Raw genomic sequence first — 24932 nt, 5'->3', positions numbered from 1 at the left:
ATCCACGGAGGGACACACAAACCTCTACAGGCTAGGCAATGGCACCCTGACTACCATTAGGTATTGGCATGAAATCCTTGGACCCATTGTCAGACCCTATGCTGGTGCAGTGGGTCCTGGGTTTCTTCTGGTGCATGACAATGCCCGGCCTCATGTGGTGAGAGTATGCAGGCAGTTCCTGGAGGATGAAGGAATTGAAACCACTGAATGGCCTCCACGCTCGCCTGACCTAAATTCAATAGAACACCTCTGGGTTATCATGTTTCGGTCCATCTGATGCCGCCAGGTTGCACCATCCGTCATCTCATTTGGAGCATGCATACAAGCATGTGGGGGCCATACAAACTACTCAGTACCATTTTGAGTTGCTGCAATGAAATTTCAGCAAAATGCACTAGCCTGCTGCATCATTTTTTTAACTTTGATTTTCGGTGTGTCTTTGAATTCAGTCCTCTGTAGGTTGATAATTTTAATTTCCATCAAACAATGGGGCATCCTTACGTCCCTAACACATTACCCAGTCCATATCAGTGTAGATATCCAGCATGATATTTTTTCCCATTGAGTCCTGATGTGTTTTCAAAGTGTTCCTTTAATGTTTTTGAACAGTATATATATATATATATATATATATATATTTCTTTTACATTTTTTTCTTTTATTTTTTTTCAGAATTAGTTGAATTCATAACGTACACTGGTTTTATTCATTCTGAAAACATAGCTGGCACCACTCTAGCAAGGCAGTGCCAAAGATCAGGTTTAGACATATCTCTTATCTTGGCTACTAAAAGAATAGATAAATAAAATCTATTCTCCATATAAAAGTGTTTTGGTTTAAAAGCTGCTTCGTGTTTGAACCAGGAATGTACATATATCCAGTAATCTCTTGAACTATGACAACCTGTGCTTGAATCTTCCAGCTGCAACCTCATGCCAGGCTGAAGCTATGCAATCAAAAGCTATTTCAGGGCAGACCAAAAGAAATGAAATATTTTCAACTCAAAACCCAAGCTTAAAAATAAACACAATTCATTATAAATCCTGGAACTACTTCAAAATATGTCCTGTTTGTTGTGCTTAAAATATTTCCCCTAAATAAAAACATATTAATCCTTGTGAATGTGCTCATATGACAGCTTTGTGTTGCCAGAAGTTGGAATTCTGTAGATATTTACAGGAAAAGCATGGGAGGGCTCACTACCATTGCCACCTGGTGGACCATGGCATGTAGTGCAATGAACATACATTTAAAGTGTATTTCCACTTTTGCAGCCAGTTTGGCATAACATCTACTTTATATTTGTTACATGTTCCCAATAACAGCATAACTTGAAAGAAAAAATAGCTTGTTACATTTAAGTGCTTTTTACTTGCTTAAAAATCCTTACGTGCTCTCCTGGCTTTGCAATGCTTAGGAGGGGTCTGTGGACTAATGATTGACATAATTAACCCCACATGTACTGTGTTCACAGTTCTTCATGATCAACTTTAAATTAGAATTAAATGCTCTCTGCCCTCCTGCATTTTATGTAATGAGGAAAAGCTAGAGTCTGTGTGAGTACAAAGGTGTGTTCATAAATTCGGAACATGCAAAGCATTCTCTGAATGATGCCCATTCTAAGCACCCAACCTGCTACATTCAGAATGCAGCAGGACAGCTGCTCAGCACAGACCTGCAATCAAGTGGAGATCACTGGAGTAGCAGTGTCTACGCAAGTGATTTCCAGCTTCCAGGGCATCAGCCAGGTATGGTATACTGTATGTATAGTCAGGCATAGTTACAATGGTCCAAGTGAGACCAATGTAACTATGTAAAAAATATCCAACCATCTTTAAAGTAAACCTGTCATTCTAAAAATGTGAAAGCTCCTACTGTGACTGCCTTCAATGCTAATTGTTTGGCTGTTATACTTATATCTGTGTCACTGAACTGGAGTCAGTATGGCGACCAGGAACATCAAAGGAAAACCTTTATGCGCACACTTTTTCAGGTCAGCATAACAGTTGGGAAGGTTCCCTTTTAGGAGCAATACATTATTTTTTGTTAACCACTTTAGTACTAGCTTTTAAATACCTTTTCATGACCAGGACATTGTTCAATTCTCAGAGTTTTGAACGTTAGACTAACAATTACTCAGTTATGCAACACTGCATCCAAATCAGTTTCATGTAAGTTTTTCTTTTGTTGATAGTTGATAAACACTTAATTTTTTTCTATGCAAAGAAAAAAAAACAAACATTTTTAAAAAAACTGATGTTGTGGTTGCTTAGTGTATTTTTTTGAGGCCAGGACAGTACAAACACCTCCAAAATTGTTTAGTTCAGAGATCAGGACTATGTAATGCACAAGGCGTGTGGATTTCAGGAGTTAGTGCCCCTGTATAGTGGTTGTCAGTGTGTATGCCTTTTTAAATGACTTCCCCATAGTTACAGGTCAGTAGTGATCTTCCCTCACCCTATAACACTGGTAGTCAGTGTGTTTACTTTATGGTCCATATCCCCTCTTGCTATCAGTGTACCCCCTTGCTTACACAGTGCAGTTAGTTTGCCCCCTTTAGTTGGTGGTCAGTGCAAGCAGCATTAAATATGGAGAAGTGATCGATAGAGAAGCGGTTGGTGGCAAAGGCGGAAGGCGTGGGCTGTTCTTACATTTTTCTTTACAGAATGGGAGTGGGAGATGCAGCACAACAAGCCAATAATTTCGTGCATGTATGCTAACAAGTAGCATGTTGATAGGAGGAGAGAGCAAATATGAACTCATGAGTGTACTGCTTCTCCTTTCACTGTCCAATCAAAGGCTGGGAAAGAGAAAAGACATGAGAGTATTGATCAACTGCTGCAGAGATAAATCATGTCACCTGGCCTGCCAGACAGTGCTGCAATGTGTGACAGAGCTGTGTCATCCTCAGAACTGGATAGGCAAAAATACAAATCCTTTTGTGCGTGAAACAGCTCCCTTTTATGTATATCAACCATTTGCATAGAATTTAACTTAAGCACGCATATGTATTTTATGTATTTATTTTTTAAAGGTGCTGTATTTTCCATGGGAGCTACGTTACTTTCCAAAATTATACATTTCACTATATCAGCTACATTGTGCTGTATTGTGCCCCATACACGAAGCTAGGGCCTCTGAAGAGAAAGAGAGAACAGAATAGCTCCCCTGATGTGTAGACTAATACAGCTCACAGTTATCAGCAGACACTATTCAGCTCTTGATGCTGCACTAAAAGTAGACCTTCTCCAGTGACTGTGGATAATATAAAGCTAGTCACTGAAAGACAGATCTTCCATCAACTTTTAGAAAAAATATCAGACCCGCACATTCCTTACAACCATCATACAGGCTGCACTTTAAATCCTGGATTGAACTCTTTTTAAACAAATGCTCAGAGATAAGAGTCAGCTCAACACTTGATCATTGATAACCTTCAATGTGCTGAAAAAAGCTCAAAGCTACAGACCTCACCATTCACAGCTGTTCGTTGCACAATTTATATATTACTTAAAAAGTCCTGTTATGTTTATTAGAACAAAAAAATAAAACTTCAATATTTATAAAGTGAAGCTGATCTGATGGCTGTTGTTCGGAAAAAAAAAAAAAAACAGAACAAAAAAAACCCAACAATAACATCCTACGTATATTTTTTAAAACTTGTTTTTCTTTTGAATTACTTGAATAGATATAATTCAAGTATAAACAACAGGTACAGAACAGGTTAAGGTATCATACAAGATTAAATAATTTAAAGTTGTAGTAAACCCAAAAGCAGACATTTATTATAGTGCTATTGATAAATATATAAATAAATATATATATATGAAAATTGGATTGCTGCACATAAACGTTTATTGTTGAAAAATCACCCTACAAAAGGGTGATCCAAAAAAATGGACAAAGCCATACATCATAGTGTTCAACAATTGAACACTATGATGTATGGCTTTGTCCATTTTTTTGGATCACCCTTTTGTAGGGTGATTTTTCAACAATAAAAGTTTATGTGCAGCAATCCAATTTTCTTTTTTCTATATATGGGAGGGCCTGATTGCTATGTACTGTGATTGATCATCGTTGTGCACTCAACCCATATTACTGTTATATATATAATATTATAATATATTATTATTATTATATATTATATTAATTTATTATCAGCTTACCAATTCTTAAATTTGATGTCTGCAATTTGTTAGTGTATTTAAATCTGCTAGTACATCTAATACTACCTTCCCCCAGACTAACAATGCTATCCAAAGTTGCCCCTCTGCAACTTCATCCTGAGCGGGGGTACTCTAATACAGGAGGTGTGATACTGGCCAGATCAGTGGACGAAAACAAGGGGAAAAGCCTAAAGAAAACTAATGCAGCCACAACATCTAATGACTGTTATTTGTAATATATATGATTTTTGATTTTGGGTTTAATACTGTTGTAAAATCCCATCTTCAGTCTTTTCAGAACTAACTTCTTTAAAATAAAAACATTTTGCTGTTAGTTGTCAATAGTGGTAAAGTACAGACACAAGCACCTTGTTAAGCTCACTATACACTAGTAGAATTCTGTCATATGAAGATTCATACAAAAATTATTTACAGTATACATTCGATGACTAGAAAAATGTTCTAAAACATCACTTTTAAAAATGTTTGCGTTTAACATTCAATTTTGGAATTCATGTAATTCCCTAAAGGAAAACCACATGCACTGTTAGGGCTCATTCAGACAGGTGATTAAGTCCATCCTCTTTGCAGAGCCATGGGGAGATGTGCGTGTATCCACTTGAGAGCTTTGTGCAGGCAGCCCATAGAAGTGGAGTGCAGTACCGGCAAGGACACAATTGTATGTCAAAGTTTGACATGCAGGCAGGAGTGGGTGTATGGATCTGAACACAGAGCCTTCTACTAGGGTTGCCACCTCATCCCTTTAAAATAGAACACATGCTATTTACACAGGTTCTGTGGCTGATTAAGGTGGTAATTAAACTCACTTATTTGCTTTATCTTCATTAAATTAGCCTCGGAACCTGTATAATTGATATGTGTTCCGTTTTAAAGGGATGAGGTGGCAACCCTAGCTCCTACCCACTTGTTAAACTTTGACATGATTGTGTCCGTACTGGTGCTGTGTGTGTATCCTCTTCTATGGCCTGCCTGCACACAGCTCCAAGGCCGATACATACACCTCTGCTAGCAGCTCTGCTTGGAAGGTGGGCCTAATCACCCATCTGAATGAACCCTCACAAAATGTGTTCATTCAAGAAAAATCTTCCATACTGTTCCTTCAAATCTTCTCATCACTGTGGTTGAAAACGAATGTTGATTTGACTCTACTAATGATTAGAAAATCTAATGAATGTTCTTAAAATAATAAATTTTGTATAAAATCCTACTAGTATATTGCCAAATTTAGTCTTCAAACCAATATCTGAGTGTTTCCTTGGATCCTTGGCACAGTTGTATACAGGGTCTTGACTTCTATAATAGCTGACAGATGGGGTGGGGATTAGCACTAGAAGGTGGCAGGGTTGGGTTGAAGAAACTGACAATCCTGTGTACAGTCTGTGTCTAGGATCCAAGAAGCCCCATAGGAATCATTTTGAAGACAAAAAGGTACTTTCAGGCACAAGGTGTCTGCATTTTAGCATTTCCTTAGCCAAGTTTTAGACCAGCATTCGTGCACCCTATAAATGTGTATATAGATCACGCTGCCAAAAATCTGAATCAAGATTACTAAACAATTTGCCACATGTAAAAGTGTAATAAATAAATTTGCAACGCCAGGAAATACAACTAATGTCCAATGTATCAATAAGTCCCATTCAAATAATAGTTGCCTAGAAAAACAAAAGGTACATGAACAGTTGCTGGTGCCATAAGTAACAGATACACACGTGGTCACTTCCAGGTGCTCCAGGTGACCCCACATGGAGTTATACTCACTACAATGGATGGACCTTTTATTAATAGATACAGTAGGTCTCATTGAACTTTTTTGGTTGGACCCACTGTGTATCTTGTCACCAACTTGACCATTCACATGTGTACTAGTATGCGATCCCTTCCAATGCAATACACCACAACTCAAAAACAGTATCAGGGAAAAGGTTTGTTGCTCATTCTGTCACATGTAAATGGTCAAGTTGGTGACAAGATACACAGTGTGTCCAACCAAAAAAGAGCAGTGAGACCTATCTAGTAATAGAAGGTCCATCCATTGTGGTGAGTGCAAATCCATGTGGTGTCATCTGGAGCACCTGAAAGTGGTCACATGTTTATCGGTTACTAACGGCACCAGCACCTGTTTACCTACCTTTTGTTTTTTAAGCACCTATTATTTGAATGGCATTGTGGTCAATGTACACATTTATAAGTTTTAGGCCAGATCAAATTTATTTTAAAAATATTTAACATAAGTACCAATATCTTTTATTATATTACCTTCCTGTGATGCTCTAGACCAGTGTTTTTCAACCTTTTTTGTGCAAAGGCACACTTTTTTCATGAAAAAAATCACGAGGCACACCACCATTAGAAAATGTTAAAAAAATTTACCTCTGTGCCTATATTGACTATATATAAAGTAATTCTCTTGAATAGGAATCAAACACAAAGAAATTATTTTATAATTACTTTATTATGAAATAATAAAGTATTTTATAATTGGACCCGGGGGCCGGACCAAGAGTAGATGAATGATGTGTAAGTGTCATCCATAGTAAGTATAGTAATATTCCCCCATAGTAAGCATAGTAATTAATCCCCCATATAATAATTCATCCCCCATAGTAATTCATCCCCCATATAGTAATTCATCCCCCATAGTAATTAATCCCCCATATAGTAATTCATCCCCCATAGTAATTCATCCCCCATAGTAATTAATCCCCCATATAGTAATTCATCCCCCATATAGTAATTCATCCCCCATAGTAATTCATCCCCCATAGTAATTAATCCCCCATATAGTAATTCATCCCCCATAGTAATTAATCCCCCATATAGTAATTCATCCCCCATATAGTAATTCATCCCCCATAATAATTCATCCCCCATATAGTAATTCATCCCCCATAGTAATTCATCCCCCATATAGTAATTCACCCCCCATAGTAATTCATCCCCCATAGTAATTCACCCCCCATAGTAATTCACCCCCCATATAGTAATTCATTCCCCCTATAGTAATTCATCCCCCATATAGTAATTCATCCCCCATATAGTAATTCATCCCCCCTATAGTAATTAATCCCCCATATAGTAATTCATCCCCCATAGTAATTCATCCCCCAAATAGTAATTCATCCCCCATAGTAATTCATCCCCCCTATAGTAATTCATCCCCCATATAGTAATTCATCCCCCATAGTAATTCATCCCCCATAGTAATTCATCCCCCATAGTAATTCATCCCCCATATTAAGTCCCCAAGCCCCCCCTGTGTCAATTCACTTACCTTTGCTCCACGCGTTCCTCTCGCCGTTCCGGTGTAGCATGAAAATCTGTCTCCTATGAGGATCTGTCCCCCTCGACGTATCTGCGCATGTGCCAGTTTCAGGCATTAGCAGCCGATCGGCGATCTCCGGCACATGCGCAGATACGTCGAGGGGGACAGATCATCCTGACAGTATCACGCTCCGCGGGCCGGATTAAAAGGTCCGCCGGGCCGTAGTTTGCCCATTGCTGTTCTAATGATTGGTCTATTTGTGAGCCGAGGCCACATGTTACGGATGAAATTGCAATTTTTCCCACGGCACACCAGACAATATCTCACGGCACACTAGTGTGCTGCGGCACAGTGGTTGAAAAACGCTGCTCTAGACCAGAGGTGTCAAACTCAATTTCATCACGGGACACATCAGCAGTATGGTTGCCCTCAAAGGGCTGGTTGTATCAGTAAGACTATATCAGTGTATCTACTATTGATCAAAATAAATAATTGCCTCTGCATTTGATTATTACCGGTTTTAGTAATAACTTAGGGCTCAAGCTAGCTGCCAGAGTCTGTTGAATGCTGAGACTAGGGGAGGCGGAAGTGAGTAGATGCTGTAGCTGCACAAAGATGCGCAGGATCTGTAGGAGTTCTGTCCTCCTTTCTGCTGCTGACTGCTGAGACAAGGTGTGGGTGAAGATGAGGGGGGTGCCACAGCTGCAATAGAGGTGCGAGGGCAACATGATATGCCCTGGTGGGCCGGATTCGGCATGCGGGCCTTGTGCTTGACACATGTGCTCTAGACAGAAGAACTCACTGTGGAGGGCCAACAGTTTAAGCCAATCAAGCTTAACTGCATTATGCAGATCTATTACTCCAGCACTGGGAACTTGCTGACAGAAGACAATAGAGGGATGTCCTAGCTCATCGCTATAATAATGCTCCCTCATTGTCCAATCAACAAGTATGCAGGAAAGGAGGGAAGAGTACCTAGCCAAACAGTACTGATTAAATGCAGTGCAGAAAAATTAGGTCATCCATATAAACTGGTAAAGGTGCTTGGTTGACTAGACTGGCAGATTGGAATTGGAAGCTTGCGGAAACAGTAGCTTCCTTCTTCAGGCATGCCTGAAGGGAAGCCGTATTTTAACACAGTATAGCACTTTACTTCTAAGAACTGCCAGGTCTATGGCAAAATTGTATAAAAACTGTAGATCACTGTAGACAGGATGACAAAAATATAACTTAGTTTGTGATTGATTTTTTAAATGTGTACAGGCAAACAATGTCTCAAGTGGAAATCTCACCACTAAATTCCTAGAAACGTATACTTTTCAAATTGTAGCAAAAATATATCAGTTCTGCACTGACTGACCATAAACAGTGCTGAGAGCTAAAACATGTTTATTCTCATAGAAAACTGCATATCAGCTGAACATCACTGTAAAGCTTATCTCGGCTTTATGTGAAAGAACGGAATAAAATGAAAATACAATTTTACTGATCACAGCAATTAAAGAGTGTGTGTGTATATATATATATATATATATAAATATATATATATATATTAGTTATGGATAGCCCAGAAAAGGGTTTAAATGGTAATTGAATGTTATTAAAAATGCCTTTCCCTTTTCAATCTGCAGCTTTGTAATTTTCTGTAAAATAAATGCAATCTGTAATCTGGAGGCCTTCTGTATACAGCTGGTGTACGGAACAACCCCCGGAAATGTAGTTTTCTGTTTGTGTTAGCTCATTGATTTTCCCAGAAATCTGCACTACGATACAAGTCCGATTTTAGACATCCTCCGCAACAAAAATTTCATTGTTGGTAAGATACTCCCAAAGGGTTAATCAATGCTAACCCTGGGTTCACACAAGCCCCCAAGCTGTGGGCTGGTTGCAGGTGCAGGAATCACACTTGTTCCTTTGTGCTGCTCTTGTAAGATGTGTAGGGCTGCCATTCATTCTGAATGGCACCCCCACGCATCTCAGCCTGCAGAGCATACGTATGTGCAGGAACCGAAGGGAAACCTCATGGTCAAAAAGACCATGAGGTTTCCCTGCGGATGCGTTTTTGAAAAGGTCCATGCACCTTTTTTGAATGGGCTTCTGTGCCAGAGAAAATGCAAACAACATGGCCTGCAATAGTGTGAACTGGGCCTTAAAGAATGCAGATCCTATAAATTTCCTAATTAGAACACTGCATGGCATCAGCTGATTAATAATGAAAAAGTAATTCCATTCAGATTCACTTTGGACACTAATATAACCAAGTTTTTCTTCAGAGCAGAAACAGGTTTTAATCTGCAACAAAGTTTGTTCAATTTCTTGCATGTACATTATTCACTCAGACGGGGACTGAGTTACTTTTTAAGCCTCCATTTTCTAATCCCTACTGCAATGTTGACCAATGGATAATGCTTGAATTGTATGGGAAACACAGTTTTCATCCTTCTCAATTTTTATCTGACTCACACTAAATTGCTTTCATGGGAATATTTTCTATTTTTTTATTCAAAGAACAAATTGACATATTCCAGTTATAACACGGTGTAGTCTTTTTTTGGTACATTAGATTAGGTGTTTTAAACCATTTTAATTGCAGTTTAGCCATCTGATTTCCAATATAGTATTCCCATTGCCATCAAGATTTTAATCTATTTTTATAGTAGTCCAGAGTTTGTAAATGAAATAATCAGATTATTTTCAGTGTAAAATCCCAGCATGCAGCTAGAGTGTATTTTTTCCTCACTGAAGCAGAACATCAATAAATCCTCTTTTCTAAGTGGAGAGGTGCCCAATGCATTTCACAGCTTGCCTAAATGTTTCCAAAGCAGCAAGCCAAGGTAATAAAGTGCTAGCAGCCAACTACAGGCCGGCAGAATTGTTGCCATGTTTACAAATAGAATCCAGTCACAGGTAACAATGTTCATTTGCCGGTATGACACACATAATAAACCCAGCATAGTAATTATCGGTATAGCGACTCATAGCACATTGTAGTGTAGCTTATTTTAAAGAGAGAATTCTGTTTAAAAAAAAAAAAATTGCTTTCGGGAACAAACCTCAATCTACAATTGTGAAAAAAAAAAGTCAAGCTTAACATATGCACTTTCATATGGAGTGTATGTAGGGCAAATTAGTAATTATTATGAAGTCACCTATACCCAATCAATAAAATCTATTTTAAATTGTAATGTGTTAATGTTAGTCTGTTTTATTCTGCAGCTTTCATTAAAATATTACAACATATCTGGTAATCCTGCTATGAAGATCTAAGTGTGGGTTCTTCCTGACAACATTCTGTCCTTGTCTCCCAAGTGTACTTTTGCACTTTCACCCTGTTACACAAGCTTCTGATGGAGACTACAAGTGGAAAAACCAACACAAATTAGGTAGGTATGATCCATTGTTGTCACCATCAAGAAAAATGTGCTACATGTCTTTGGAAATTTTTTTTTAAAAATCCCAATAATTGTATATGAATTGGTTTGTGTTAAAATTATAGTTTCTACAAAGTATGGTATACAGTATATACTGCAATTTATGTAGCTATGACTCTATACTGGCAATGGCTGTGATCAGTGACTTAAAGTGGGACTGTGATAGTGTGGTGGACAATCTGGCGCTAGCAGACCTTCGCTGGGAGGTACATTAACTGATTAACTGATATGGACATCAATAATAACACTAATACAGTGATCAGATATAATACTTTACACTGTCACAGTACTAATGACACTGGCTGGGAAGGGGTTAACATCGAGGGGCAATAAAGGGGTTAACTGTGTGCCTAACAAGTTTAATGTGTGTACTTTGTGCTGCTTTTACGACGATATCCTGGTTTTTCTCCTTGATTTGCTGGGAGAAGAAACAGCCAGATCACTGATCTGTGAACAGAGCCCTGTGTGTTTGTAAAAACAGGAGTTTGTGCTGTGATTGGCTATAGCCAATCAGCAGGTCTCAGCCATAAATCATTGGCCAGCACCTACTGAGAAAATTTGCGCTGTAACCAGTGACAGTGCAGGTCAGCGGGGGGGGGGCATATGTGTACGCCACAAACCCGTAAGAAGATGGATGACGTACATGTGCTGTGCCGCCCGTCCACAGTAAATATACTGTGGGCAGGCGGCAAGCAGTTAAAGCTGAACTGTGCATGTTCAAAAAATATTTATTTCAATGTCCACCCATCTGTGCCATTGCCATTTTTTTGTGTCAAAATACTTTTGAAGCTAAGTCCCTTTATTTTACATAGTATATCCTGAGCACATGGTCTCTTGCATCAGGCATTGTATTGCCGATATTGTGTAGTGCTTAAAGTTGTAAGGGTTGAATTTTTTTTTTTCTAAAATAATCAACATGTTATATTTACCCCCAAACCTCCTCTTCTGGAGTCCCCCGCTAGTGCTCTGGGCTCCTCCTCTTCTGTGTCTGCCACCAACAAGCCTGTTGCTATGGGGGCAGATGTGCAGACTCGCTCCCGAGCAGCATGGCTGTGTAAAAACGCACAGTGTGGCTCAGGGGCGAACTGACAACTCATGGGGCCCCCGGGCAATAGGGGATCATGGGGCCCCTGTGTCCTTGCCCAAACTCAAAAAGCCTATGAAAAAAGTACCAGGGGCATCACATGGGGCCCCCTACTGACTCTGGGCCCTCGGGCAGTGCCCGAGTTTCCAAATGGTCAGTCCGCCCCTGGTGTGGCTCAGCCCCCACTCTCTGCTCATAGGATTTGATTGAAAGCGAGAGCAGCCAATGGCTCCTGTTGTTGACTCTCTGTCCTGTGGAGTGAGAAAGTTTTAAGGAGGGGGGCATTATTGTTACTGGGACATTTTTTACCTTAATGCATTAATAAATGTCTAGCCTTTAGAACCACTCCAAAGTTGCTTTAAACTCTTAATAAGAGGCATCCTACGAATAGACTTCTATACCCTTATTTTATTACTTTGGAAAGGATAGCTTGGATGTAATTGTAGCATATGAACACATTATACTTACCTCCTGCTGTCCTTTTCATAGCTATTTCCTGGAGCTCTGCTTTAAATATTTGAGTTTGTGCACTGCCATTGCTTTTCCTTTCATTTCCCTATGTTTACAATGGACACATAAAAGCTCATACAGAAATAACACAATATGATATGTAATAAACAAAGATATAAAGATAATGGTTTTAGTCTCATGCCTACAGCATTAAATATATTACATTTCAAGTTACACTTTAAGCATGTTCCATATGGCGAAAGGATGGAATGACATGTGGCTGCTCATCAGTGACATTAGTGAAATTATCAACAGCAAAACATGGAGAGTGAATGGGAAGGTCGAAGCAGAATGTTCACCTAACACAAAAATCATTACACTGCAAAGGGAGACAAAATACTATTAGGATATAAAAGGAGCACATTATTGAATGCTTAATAAAGATAGATGTGTTCAAATTATTTCAGCTGTATATAACTCCCCAGAGAGCATTAAAGTAATTGACTGAATTCATTTCTAAACCAATAAAGAAGAAATCTCTTGAACAAGACAGATACAAAAGATTAAAGAAGGCCAAATATTGTACCTCCTGTAAATTAATAAGAAAGGTACTTTAACCAATTAAAATCTACAGTTATTACAATTCCTGTCATGTTCTAAAGAGATTTAGGTGGCAAAATTTCTGCATATTTTATATAAAGATGATTTCATGAAAGGGAAATGTATTAACAGCTAAAATTCTCCTTCCTGTCAGTAGGACTGTTTTATATGGTGGAAAGTAAAATGTCTGTGTTGCCAAAAGCAACCAAAAACAGGTTTCATGGTTTAAGACCAGCTTAGTAAATTAAAGTCAACCCCTTAACTATGGCTAAAAATCAATAAATACTATATGATTGGTTGTAATACACACAATAATAATTATAATATTGTTTGTAACAATGCAAGTGTAAGTATACTAAAAAGGTAAAATATATTGTAAAGACACAGCATGAGATATAATTAGTGCAGAGCCACATAGAACCAAGTGATTTCTAACTAGGTATTATTCTTGACTTTCAGTGCTTTAATTTTGGATTCAGTTACTGTCTCAGATTGGGGCATTGAAGAAAAAGTTTACATTTTTGCAAAATTTACCAGCATACAGGCCAACAAACCGATAACACAAACATTCTGATACAGACACACAATGATGCTCATTAATTATGTGTTTGCAAGAGGCCCACATTCTTCACACTTCGAGTCGGAAAACTCTGCTCTCCAGAAAATGGCTAGTACATACATTTTTTTCGAACACACACATTGCTTTCTATAGCTGTTAAATCATTAACTCGCTTCCACTCTGCTACATCTGTGTTCACTGTTGTAGGATAATAGGCTTTTGGTGTATAAATAGCCCAAAATGCAAGATGTAAATGTGCAATATAGGGAAATATTAACCTGTGTAGAGTCCTAAAGAAGAGCTCCAGACAGGCAAAAAAATCACCCATTAGTACACTCCCCTACACAAAACACTAAACAGTTCATAATTTTTTGAAAATCCCTACCATTTAGGATAAATTTTTAATTGAATTTTCATGACCTTATCTCTGTAATTCAAAATATAATGACATCTTCTCTGCCAAAGAGGTGTAACAGCAGGGATTACATCATATCCTCTCCTCTCTCTCTGCAATAAAAGGAAACTACAGCTCCCATCAACCACAGGAATGTTCAATGTGTCTGAGAGTCTTGGTCCACCCACCACTGCAAGTGGGGCTTAATTACATCACTGCTTCCTGGAGAAAAACTACAGAAGGGATGTGCCAAGATCAATGGCTTGGGGAATAGGAGGCATAGCAGCCACTGGTCTTACAAACAGGAAACCAAAGAGAATTAACAGTTTGGTTTGAAAATTAATCGGCTATTTCAGAGAAACTACTGAATGAATCAGAAAATGGATGACATATTCAGTGAAGGTAGGAAATCAGCAACAAGGACATGTAAAGACATTTTTGCCTGTAGTTCTGCTGTAAAGCATGTCTGCCTAGGCTCATTGTGTGCATGCACCCCCACAAAATGAATCCTCCTAACAAGCCCACATAAAACAGTTATTAATATGCCGATCACTTGCAAGCAAAGCTTGTATACAGGTGACATCAGTTATTAATCAAGAATGATTTTGGAAATTTTGAACATGCAGTGGGTGACCAAATCCCTAAATGCATTATTTATTTACATATGTTTATGTATTTTTTCTGAATAACAAGTTGATTACAATTCCCAGCAATGATTTCATCAACATATCTGCTAAAGTCAATGTGGTTTTAATGAACCATAAATCTGATTCTAGGTACATGCTCAATTGACTGGGTTTTTGCAGCTGTGAAACATCGACAAATAAACCCAAAGTGACTCTACAAAGGTTACAGGCAAAGCTAAATTTGAACTCCCTCAAAACATAAGAGTATCGTTTTCAAGGAACTGTTCCAGAATCAGTTCTTTGTTAGCTTTAACAGAGAATGTGTTTGTTACCCACTACAGAAGGGTAATTTATTTTACTTTAGATTGACTCAAGATAAAAGATTGTTGAACAAAAGCACGATAATGTATCAGACAACTGCTTTAAAATTCAGTTTTTTTGTGTACCATAAAAGGCAAAGCTACATGACTCATTTTTAAACACATTGCTGCACAAAGAAAACCACACTCATCTGATGCAATCACCCCTACTACGGACTAAACTAAAGAGGATCTTTTTAATTTTAGGGACACGCAGTCATTGGCTTAAGATCACACCGTGCTACACTCATATATGATAAATTGCAGGATGTGGCTTTAAAGCAGTAGTAAACTCTACCACATTTTTCTTTAAATGAGTCTCCTGCTGTGTTATGCCATAATGTGCTACCATGCATCGCATACTAAGACATTATGGCATACTTATCTTTAAAATAGATCCCTCTAGCACTACACTGTCACAGCTGCGGAACTCCCATTTTCACCTGGCTTCCGGGTTTGCGTTCTCCAGTCATTTGATTGGTCAAGTCGGGATGACTTCACTCCCACGCATTTGCAAGGAAGTCATCATCATGACATGGAGTTTTGCATTCAAGGCAGACTTAATGTGCCATGAATGCAGACATACGTATTTGGTTAAAGCTGTAGGGAATATCTCCTAAATGCCACAAGTTTAGGAGATAATCACTGCACCTAAAGACTTACTACGTATAAGCTGACCCGTAGGCACACATTTTACATTTTTATTTAAAATTTAAAATCTGAGTTTACTATCACTTTAAGGGTCAGTTCACACTGAAAAAACGCACCCTGGATGTGTTCCATATGCATTTTTGTTTACAGTTCGACCACACTGCATTCCTGTGTGTTTTTGATGCTTGTTACTGTGTTCCAGTACAGTTCTGTGCAGAAATAATGCAGCATTTTCTACTTTTTTTTCCTGCCCTGGAAACTACTGGAATTGACTGCACTGGTGTGAAACAGGGCCATTGGAATACTTGGAAAACACTGTGTATGTATTTTTGATGCAGAAAGAAACCGCAATGGACTGCATCTGGTGTGAACTAGCCCTTAAGATAAACTTCAGGCAAGCAGCTAAATACACAGCTGAAGCACTCTTGTGGAAAAGTTATGGCCTGCTTAAAGCTGGCCATACATTATACAGTTTTCTTGTTCAATTTCCTTTAGATTTACTGTCAACTATGTAAGACAAGGGTTTGTCTGATTGCATACAAATTGAAAGCTTTTAGCTTTAACCTCATGATTTTGGTAGAGCTAAAGGAAAATTGTACAAGAAAATGGTATATTGTATGGCCAGCCTTAGAATTAGCAATTCAGTGCAGACAGTCTTTTCATCCAGATACCAGATAGCATTGCCAGGTCATTTTTCTCCAATGCACTTTAAGTAATATAGTTTGGTGGTTGACCGGTCCACAGCCTGCTGATTGGAAAACAATGGAGCATTGCCATTGGTTCAGCCATCACTCTGCTCATTATGCTGTCTTTTACTGTCAAAAAGCTAAATCAACAAGCTTATCATAAATGTGCAGACTTAACTCTAAAAAGGTGAAAATGCTGGTATATGTTTGGCATAGTTCTAGTTACTTGGGACCTGAAAGGCGGTATTTGTTATCTGCATGAGTTCAGGCAGTTAACAGGGTAACCAATGTCAGACCTCAGGGTTCTCTCACTACTGACCCTTTCTCATCCTCAGGCTACTAAGTCAAACGTAGGTGTAAATTAAATATTTAACAGGTAAGCCTGAAGAATTATAATACTTTCAAGTATACTCAAACCCAATCATTAATGTTTCATATAAGTTCAACATGTTAATGTAATTTCAAAAGTTGATTAAAATCTATTTATATGTGCACTTTTCATTAAGAGAATAATGATCCTGCCATGGAGGTCCTTTGTTCAAACACTTCCCATTATCAGGTGACAAATGTCTCCCGCATTATCACCCTGCCTCGTGTGCCCTTTGTGAAGACTGCAAGTGAAACACATTACAAAGTTATATCAAGAAGCCAGGCCTCAGCATTGATGTGCAGTCGACAAAGCAAATGAATGCTAAACACTCATATTCTTGCAAAAGCCCAATTGTGACTTGCTCCTTTCAGTGTGACTTAGTCTACACACTTTCATTGTACTTGAAATAGCTTATGGACAATTATAGTCCATAATGGGGTTGGGTTTGAGTTAGTTTAGATGACAACTACACGATGCAGCTGTTCTAAGCCAGCATGGACATTAGTCATATGACTATGGCTTAGTTTCCAAAGACTTTCACACAGCAAATGTGAATTATTGGAATTTTTATATGAAGATTATATTTTCCAAAGAGAAAAAATATTAAAGGTAAACATGTCATATGATAAAAATCATCTTTCTTACCTCGGCTCCTATAACCTTCTGATCTCTTTGAAGTTTAAACATGCATTCGTACAGCTTGTAATGCTGAAATAAACTAAAGGAAAAAAAGAAGAAACACCATAAATGTTGACATATACTGTATGCCAGTCCAAATATATTAGTGACCATTGAGCAATACTTAGGTAGATATGAAGAAACTTTTACAGTTCGAGGTCTCAGTTAATATAACATTTTTTAATTTTAAGAAAATGATGGCACTGGCTGTCTGTAGGATTCATAGAAATAAATCCAACATCACTGCCTCTCCTCACCACCTCCTCCATTTACAGAACGCTTTGCATTAATTCAGAAAAAGCAAAACAGCTGACCCCCTGTGTTCAGGATGGACCAATCCAAACTGGACCAACGTAACTCTGTATAAAATATCCATACCTGGAATTAATTTTTAAGAAATACGCATCAGGAAAATTCACCTTTGATTGTTTGGTGAATGTGAGATTAACTCCTTTATAAATAGGCACCTAGGATAAGGATCATTATTTTCAACAAAGTAACAGTTATTTTGAAATTGAGTCCAATGAGATTTGGAACTTTCATGTAGCTGAAAATAAAGATACTTGTCCTTTTGTAAAGCTTCATGAACTGGAGCCTATATCACACAAATTTTGAGTGTTTCTGCAGAATTTTACATGTGTGGTGTTTGTACATGGAAACACATGAATATTAGTCAAAGTAAACCACATGAGCATCAAAATGCATGCAAAAAAGGATTTAGTAGCAAACAAAATAATATGTGAAAAACTCCCCTCTTGTGCCTATGTCTAGCTGAGATCTTTCAGGGTCTATGGAAGGCAGACAGTGTATTTTTCCAGTGTAATTGGCAGACAAGAGCTTATGCTGAGGTAAGGCACTGTGTCTGTGAATTTTAAAAAACAGTTGCACAGGCGATGATGTGTACGTTAATCCTAAGAAGATTACTATGTCCTAATGGATCCAGTGAGTTTTTACTAGAAACTGCAGGTCTTTCACTGCTATGGACTATTAAGGACTGGCAGGACTTATAGTTCTGTATGATTCTTGGCTGCTGTCGGGACAATTGGACTTATACTGCTCCAGAAACTGTGTGGAACTTAGAATAGTCTTTTTACACACAAAGTGGAATTCTTGCTTACTTCAAAATGCTATATGGTGCCCCCGGACCTTTCTTGTTTTAATTTCTGGACTTTGACCTCCGCTTGTTATTGCCACCTTCACTATCCTGATCCCTCCATCCCTTATTTTGTGCAAAAAAGAACTCAATAAACACTCTGCACATTGGCAGAGATTTACTAAAACTGGAGCACACAGAATCTGGAGCAAGTCTGCATAGTAACCAGTAAATCAGCTTTTAGGTTTTATTGTCAAAGCTTAATTGAACAACTAAAGTTGGAAGCTGACTGGTTACTACGCACAGCTCCACCTGCAAACTGCACCAGTTTTAGTAAATGCCCCCCATTGAGTCTTGTGTTCTTAGCATTTGTGCAATTTCTATTTGCGATCTTTGTCACAATCTGCAAAAATATTTAACCAGGGAAAAATTTGATGGCCTTAAACAGACCTCATAAACTGTCAGTTTATATTTATTTGCCATTTTATTGTTTATGTTTGGAGTTGTATTCAAATATTCTATTAACAGGGCTGTGATAGTATATATAACAGTATATGATAGCCGTAGGGACTTTGCCTTAAATTCGAGTGTCCCTGGTATTTTTTGCTTATGCACCTAGGCTGTATTCAGCCTGAGCAATTTTTACTTTTTCTGTGCTCTGCGGGTTTTTCTTATACTCAGAATGTTGATTGCATCTGCTTGCTACTGTTGAGGTTCCTTAAGTCAGAGTGAGAAGAAACAATAACTGAGTTATGAATATGTATCCTCTCCAGAAAATCATTGAAGATTGTGTTCTGTGGTGGATGCTGGTAGAAGGTGTTTAGAGAAATCATTCAAAGCATCCTTTTCCTTTCTGGGCTCTACCACAGTATAATACACTACTGGACTTCAGTTACCCTGTTGGGGGTCTGTCCGGAAGAAAAAGTGCATGAAGATGTCTGTCTGGAGGGAGCACACTTAGTGTAATAACACAGTTTAAATCACGTTGCCTTACTTTTCTTGTAATCCAACATTTTCAGTTGCCATGACCTCATGAGATCCTCCTTGGAAAAGATTTCCCTAAAGCCGGGAGGTGGTCTTTCTCTCTTGCAGCTCCTCACACTCAAGCAGGGAAAAATATTACATTTCCCATAATGCAAAGGGAAATGCAGGAAATGAGAGGAAGCATGTGCAGTGAACCTGTGGAAAGATGGGGGAGCGGAGGGTAGTGTTGGTGACGAGGACTTTATCTCAGAGACACCCACATAGCCAGCCACTATCCTGATATACACAGTGGGTGGCTCAGACCGGACTCGGACTCCCAAGCCCTCCCACTACAGCGAGCAGGGATGCAATTGCATCCCTGCTTGCTGTAAAGAACTAGAGTGGAGACAAGACTTGCAGAGACAAGACCGGTGGCCAGGTTTATACACTTCATAGCGGCCACCGCTCTTGCAATCTGGGAATCTTCTCTGCTGGAGATTGTCCAGGGAGAGATAGGCTTAAGCTGTTGTTAACAGACATACAGTGAGGAACAGAAGTATTTGAACACCTGCGATTTTGCAAGTTCTCCCAATTAGAAATCATGGAGGGGTCTGAAATTCACATTCTAGGTGCATTCCCACTCTGAGAGACAGAATTTAAAAAAAAATTCAGGAAATCACATTGTATGATTTTTAAAGAATTGATTTGTCTTGCACTGCTGAACATAAGTATTTGAAGCCTTTGTTTGCAATTACAGAGGTCAAACGTTTCCTGTAGTTCTTGACCAGGTTTGCACACACTGCAACAGGGATTTTGGCCCACTACTCCACACAGATCTCCTCTAGATCTGTCAGGTTTCGGGGCTGTCACTGAGCAACACGGAGTTTCAGCTCCCTCCAAAGATGTTCTATTGGATTTAGGTCTGGAGACTAGCTAGGCCACTCCAGAACCTTGATATGCTTCTTACGGAGCCACTCCTTGGTTATCCTGGCTGTGTGCTTGGGGTCGTTGACATGTTGGAAGACCCAGCCACGACCCATCTTTAATGCTCTGACTGAGGAAAGGAGGTTGTTGCTCAAAATCTCACAATAAATGGCCCCATTAATCCTGTCCTTAATACAGTGCAGTTGTCCTGTCCCCTTCGCAGAAAAGCACCCCCAAAGCATGATGTTACCACCCCCATGCTTCACAGTAAGGATGGTGTTCTTGGGATGCAACTCATCCTTCTTTTTCCTCCAAACACGACGATTGAAGTTTAGACCAAAAAGTTCTACTTTGGTCTCATCTGACCACATGACTTTCTCCCATGCCTCCTCTGGATCATCCAGATGGTCATTGGCAAACTTCAGACGGGCCTGGACATGTGATGACTTGAGCAGGGGAACCTTCCGTGCAATGCATGATTTGAAACCATGACGGCGTAGTGTTCTACCGACAGTGACCTTTGAAACTGTGGTCCCAGCTCTCTTCATGTCATTGACTGTGGGGTGGACATGTGTCTTTAAAGAGCTCAGACAGGTGCTACTAAGTTAGATTAATTATTGGAGTAGAGGTGGACGTTTTAAAGGCACAGTAACAGGTCTTTGAGAACCAGAATTCTTGCTGTTTCTTAGGTGTTCAAATACTTATGTTCAGCAGTGCAAGACAAATAAATTCTTTAAAAATCGTACAACGTGATTTCCTGAATTTTTTTTTTAATTCTGTCTCTCAGAGTGGGAATGTACCTACAATGTGAATTTCAGACCCCTCCATGATTTCTAAGTGGGAGAACTTGCAAAATCTCAGGGTGTTCAAATACTTCTGTTTCTCACTGTACAGTAGCAAGATTTACTGCTTACAGGAAATGGTACCTGTGGCTGTTCTAAAAAGGTCAAAATTGTACAAAGAGTGAAAGATCCATTTCAACTTAAGAAAGAAACTGTTGACTGTTCTTACAGAGTCATAGATCAGAATTGTGACTGCTCTTAAAAAGCCAATGATTACCATGAAACTAAAGAAAGACAAACATAGGTTACACTAAATTAGGGTTTGGATATTGAGATTTATGCTGCTACCTGGGTAGGCCAGATTGCTGCCATCTTTATAGGGTATCCTGTATCCCTAACCTTTTCTTCCAAAGTTGAATTCAGCATCAAAATTACCAAAAGATTAAAGTGACATTGTTATCACACCAAACACCAAGGATTCCACCCTGAGAGTGGATGAGCCCAGATGAGTAAGTAATGGGGAATTTGGAGATGTCATCCTGCTATACTGCTTTGGGGGTCATTCCATGTATCTCCAGAGGAGTAGAGCTACAGCTGAAATAAGAATAGTAAGGGTATGATTTTCAAAAAGAATTGGCAGCTGATTACAGGTCTCCTTTTTGTCCCTGCACCCGCATAGATTGGGAAGGTCTAAGCAGGGATTATACTTGAATATCAGAGGACTGCAGTTTGATGGCAGAAAGAAGTGGTACAATCACTACATTTATGCAAACTGCTTTTATAAAGATTTCTTTTTTGTTTGTTTATTATTATTACATCGAGTTTATATAGCGCCAAAGGGTTTGCTCAGCGCTGTACAATAGGGGGGACAATACATGGCACAGTACAACAAAAACAGACAGCGTACGAGGGGTAAGAGGGCCCTACTCTTTCAAGCTTACAATCTAGGAGGGAGGGGGTAGTGGAACAATAGGAAGTGGCTGAGGGGAATGAAGTGGCTGAGGGGGATGAAGTGGCTGAGGGGGATGAAGTGGTGGGAGGAATGAGGGAGAATGGCCGTTAGGTGAGGGTGGGGTAGGCTTCCCTGAAGAGATGGGTTTTGAGGGAGCGCCTGAATGTGGGGAGGGAAGGCGACAGTCGGATGGATTGGGGCAGTGAGTTCCAGAGGATAGGGGAGGACCTGGAGAAGTCCTGCAGTCGTGCATGGGAGGAGGAGACCAGGGAGCAGGATAGAAGGAGGTCCTGTGAGGAGCGAAGGGTACGGGTAGGGTGGTAGTTGGGGATCAGGTTGGTGAGGTAGTCAGGGGCAGTGTTATGAACGGCTTTGTAGGTCAGTTTGTTTACTGAATAATCTAAATAGCTACAATTCACAGATTTCATAAAGGCAGTTTTTCTTTTCATTTCAAATAAAACCTTACTGTTTAACAATTTCAAAACTTGGTTATTTGTAGAATGAATTTGAGTACTGTATGTCATGGGTCTTATCAAGGTTTCATAAAGATAGCTGTTTTTTTGCAAAGAAAATAAAAAAACTTTATCTTTAAATGTTTTTTTTTTCCCTTCAAATAATCTGAATAGATGTAATTCAAATTTAAATGAACTGGTAAATAACAGGTTGAGGTTTCATACAAGATTAAATAATTTCAAATCCCATCTTCTGTCTTTTCAGAACTCTCTTCTTTCAAATTAATACATTTCACTATCATTTTTACAGCTGCATTGTTAAGAAATGACATGTTTAATACTTTAAACTGCTCTTTCAAACTTTCCTTAGTGATGATAAGAAAATATCTCTATCTCTGCGACACGCAATACATCACTGCTAGATACAGTCTCAAAGCAAACTTATTTTTTCCAATACCATGCTGTCAGATGTATCTTCCAAAGTGAGCCATAAAAGAAAAGCAAAGAGATTTATTTAACAAGGTGATTTTCCTGCCACATTTTTAAGTGTTCAAAGCCGATTACATCATATGAACTTTCTGCTATGCAAGGTACATAAGCAAAAAAAAAAACATGGTAAGCTACTATGAATCAGTGTACTTGGGGCATACAGACAAATCGTTATGGCAACTAACCGTTTGAATGGGTGAAATATCACCATTCGCTATTTGCCTAGTGGAGAAATCATGGGGGTCAAAAGGGGTGTAAAAGCATTCAGAGCCAAGTTTTGAGTCAGCCTTCCTCACTGCCTATAAATATGAAAATATATGGTGGGATAAAATAACTTTTGCAGTTTAAATAGCTTACGTGGCTTAGTGAATTGCTCCTTATAAGCAAGGATCCATATACATGATCATGCAACTACATTGACAACTTAGCTGTCCCAGGGCCTGTGGGAGCTAAAGTGTGTACCTGCCAATGACAATTATACACACCTAGTCTGTAAGGTAAAGAACAATGTGCACTGTGCAGTAACTCAATTCAACCAATTATAATGCATAAAATACTGATTGACTAATGTGTATAAAGGTTAATGTGATATAAGTGATCTCAGCAGATGTCTGTTTAATATAATCTAAGTCCTGAGCAGGCATGGATCAAACATGGTTCAGCAGGGACCGGACAAGATTCTATCCATGTATGGGCAGGCTGATAGTACCCAAGTCGATCCATCGATCGACTTAGGTACAACCAGACTGTCAGATTTTTACATAAATTGCTACTGGTGACTATAGCTGCTAGCCATAATCATTGTGCTCTGCCCACTGGGAAGGTGGGTGTATTGGTTATCCTGAATTATTTTGGTCAACAGACTTTTATTTTCTCCAGATTGCTGAAGCGATGGTGGGTCTCTGTTTATCCTATAGGTAAGCATGTATAATTATGTATGTCTGTGTGCTTCAAAGCTAGTGAGATCATGTGCTGCTGGATTTTTTATAAACATGTGATCATCCTAATAAATTGATAACTTACTATGGTGGAAAGGTGTACCTTTTAGTGGCAGGATATACCTTTATATACCTTGATATACTGTATCTTTGTATGCCTTTAAAATAACTACTGATGGTTTTAAAAGATAGTTACTGAAAGTAACCTCTGCTTTTACTTCTCCTTATGTTTAAGATACATACGCATCTGAATGTCACAACCCATGACCACAAAGGATCAGTTTTAAATCTTGAGATATTTAGTCATGAACATAAAAATAAAATATATCTGGATAGAGGGAAAGCCCTGCTTAAAAAAACAGAAGTGGTCTAAAGTTACCAATGATCGGCAGCAACACCTCATTATTGTCACCCATGCCTGTGTCACAAACATCTGACCAATGACCATAATGACTATTTAGAACATCTTACAGCTCATGTCAATCATGTAATAAATTGAGAGAGCTCCAGTATACATTTGTGTGTGTCTGATCTCCCATACTCTAGTATGTGTCTTTTAATTAGGCCTCACTTACTAACTAGGGAAAGGTAACTGTACCCAGTGCTGGGAAAAGGTCATCCAGCACACAGGGCAAAAATGCCAAACTGTGCCCCTCCCTAGTTCATGCTGTGCAAGCTTAGGGGATCCTATACCCAGCATTCTCTCACTTGTCAAAATAATTGCCACTGTCACTACTCCTGTCAGCCTTGAACAGAAGGAATGCGCCCCATCCCTACAGCAAACCATTGCGCCCAGGGCAGCCGCCCCTTCTGCCCACCCTTTGTCCCGGCCCAGGCTGTACCTTTTATTCTCCAAAGAAAATACACAACATAATCAGTCTACCATAAATCCAATCCCTTCTACCACTACCCCTTCTAGGATTCTTAACAGTGTGCAGCACTCCTGCTGGTACAGGAGAAGGGGAACTGAAAAGCAAAGGGGCAATGTGCCATTTGAAT

The 24932-nt window shown here is 39.0% G+C and overlaps 1 protein-coding gene across 1 annotated transcript in view; it reads right to left on the bottom strand.

The window, feature by feature from the left end:
* The window catches only part of CABCOCO1 (ciliary associated calcium binding coiled-coil 1), a 95061-nt gene that overhangs the window by 55547 nt on the left and 14582 nt on the right, over nucleotides 1-24932 (bottom strand). The window contains exon 5 of the mRNA XM_089683202.1: nucleotides 17308-17380. Coding sequence (XP_089539328.1) covers nucleotides 17308-17380 — 73 coding nt within the window. The remainder of the gene's footprint in view (nucleotides 1-17307; nucleotides 17381-24932) is intronic.

This window comes from Staurois parvus, unplaced genomic scaffold (assembly GCF_062004578.1).
Source record: "Staurois parvus isolate SC_StPar_1 unplaced genomic scaffold, SC_StPar_1.0 ptg000303l, whole genome shotgun sequence".
Lineage (NCBI taxonomy): Eukaryota > Metazoa > Chordata > Amphibia > Anura > Ranidae > Staurois > Staurois parvus.
The sequence above is the reverse complement of the archived record's forward strand: the minus strand, read 5'-3'. Positions and strand labels throughout refer to the sequence as shown.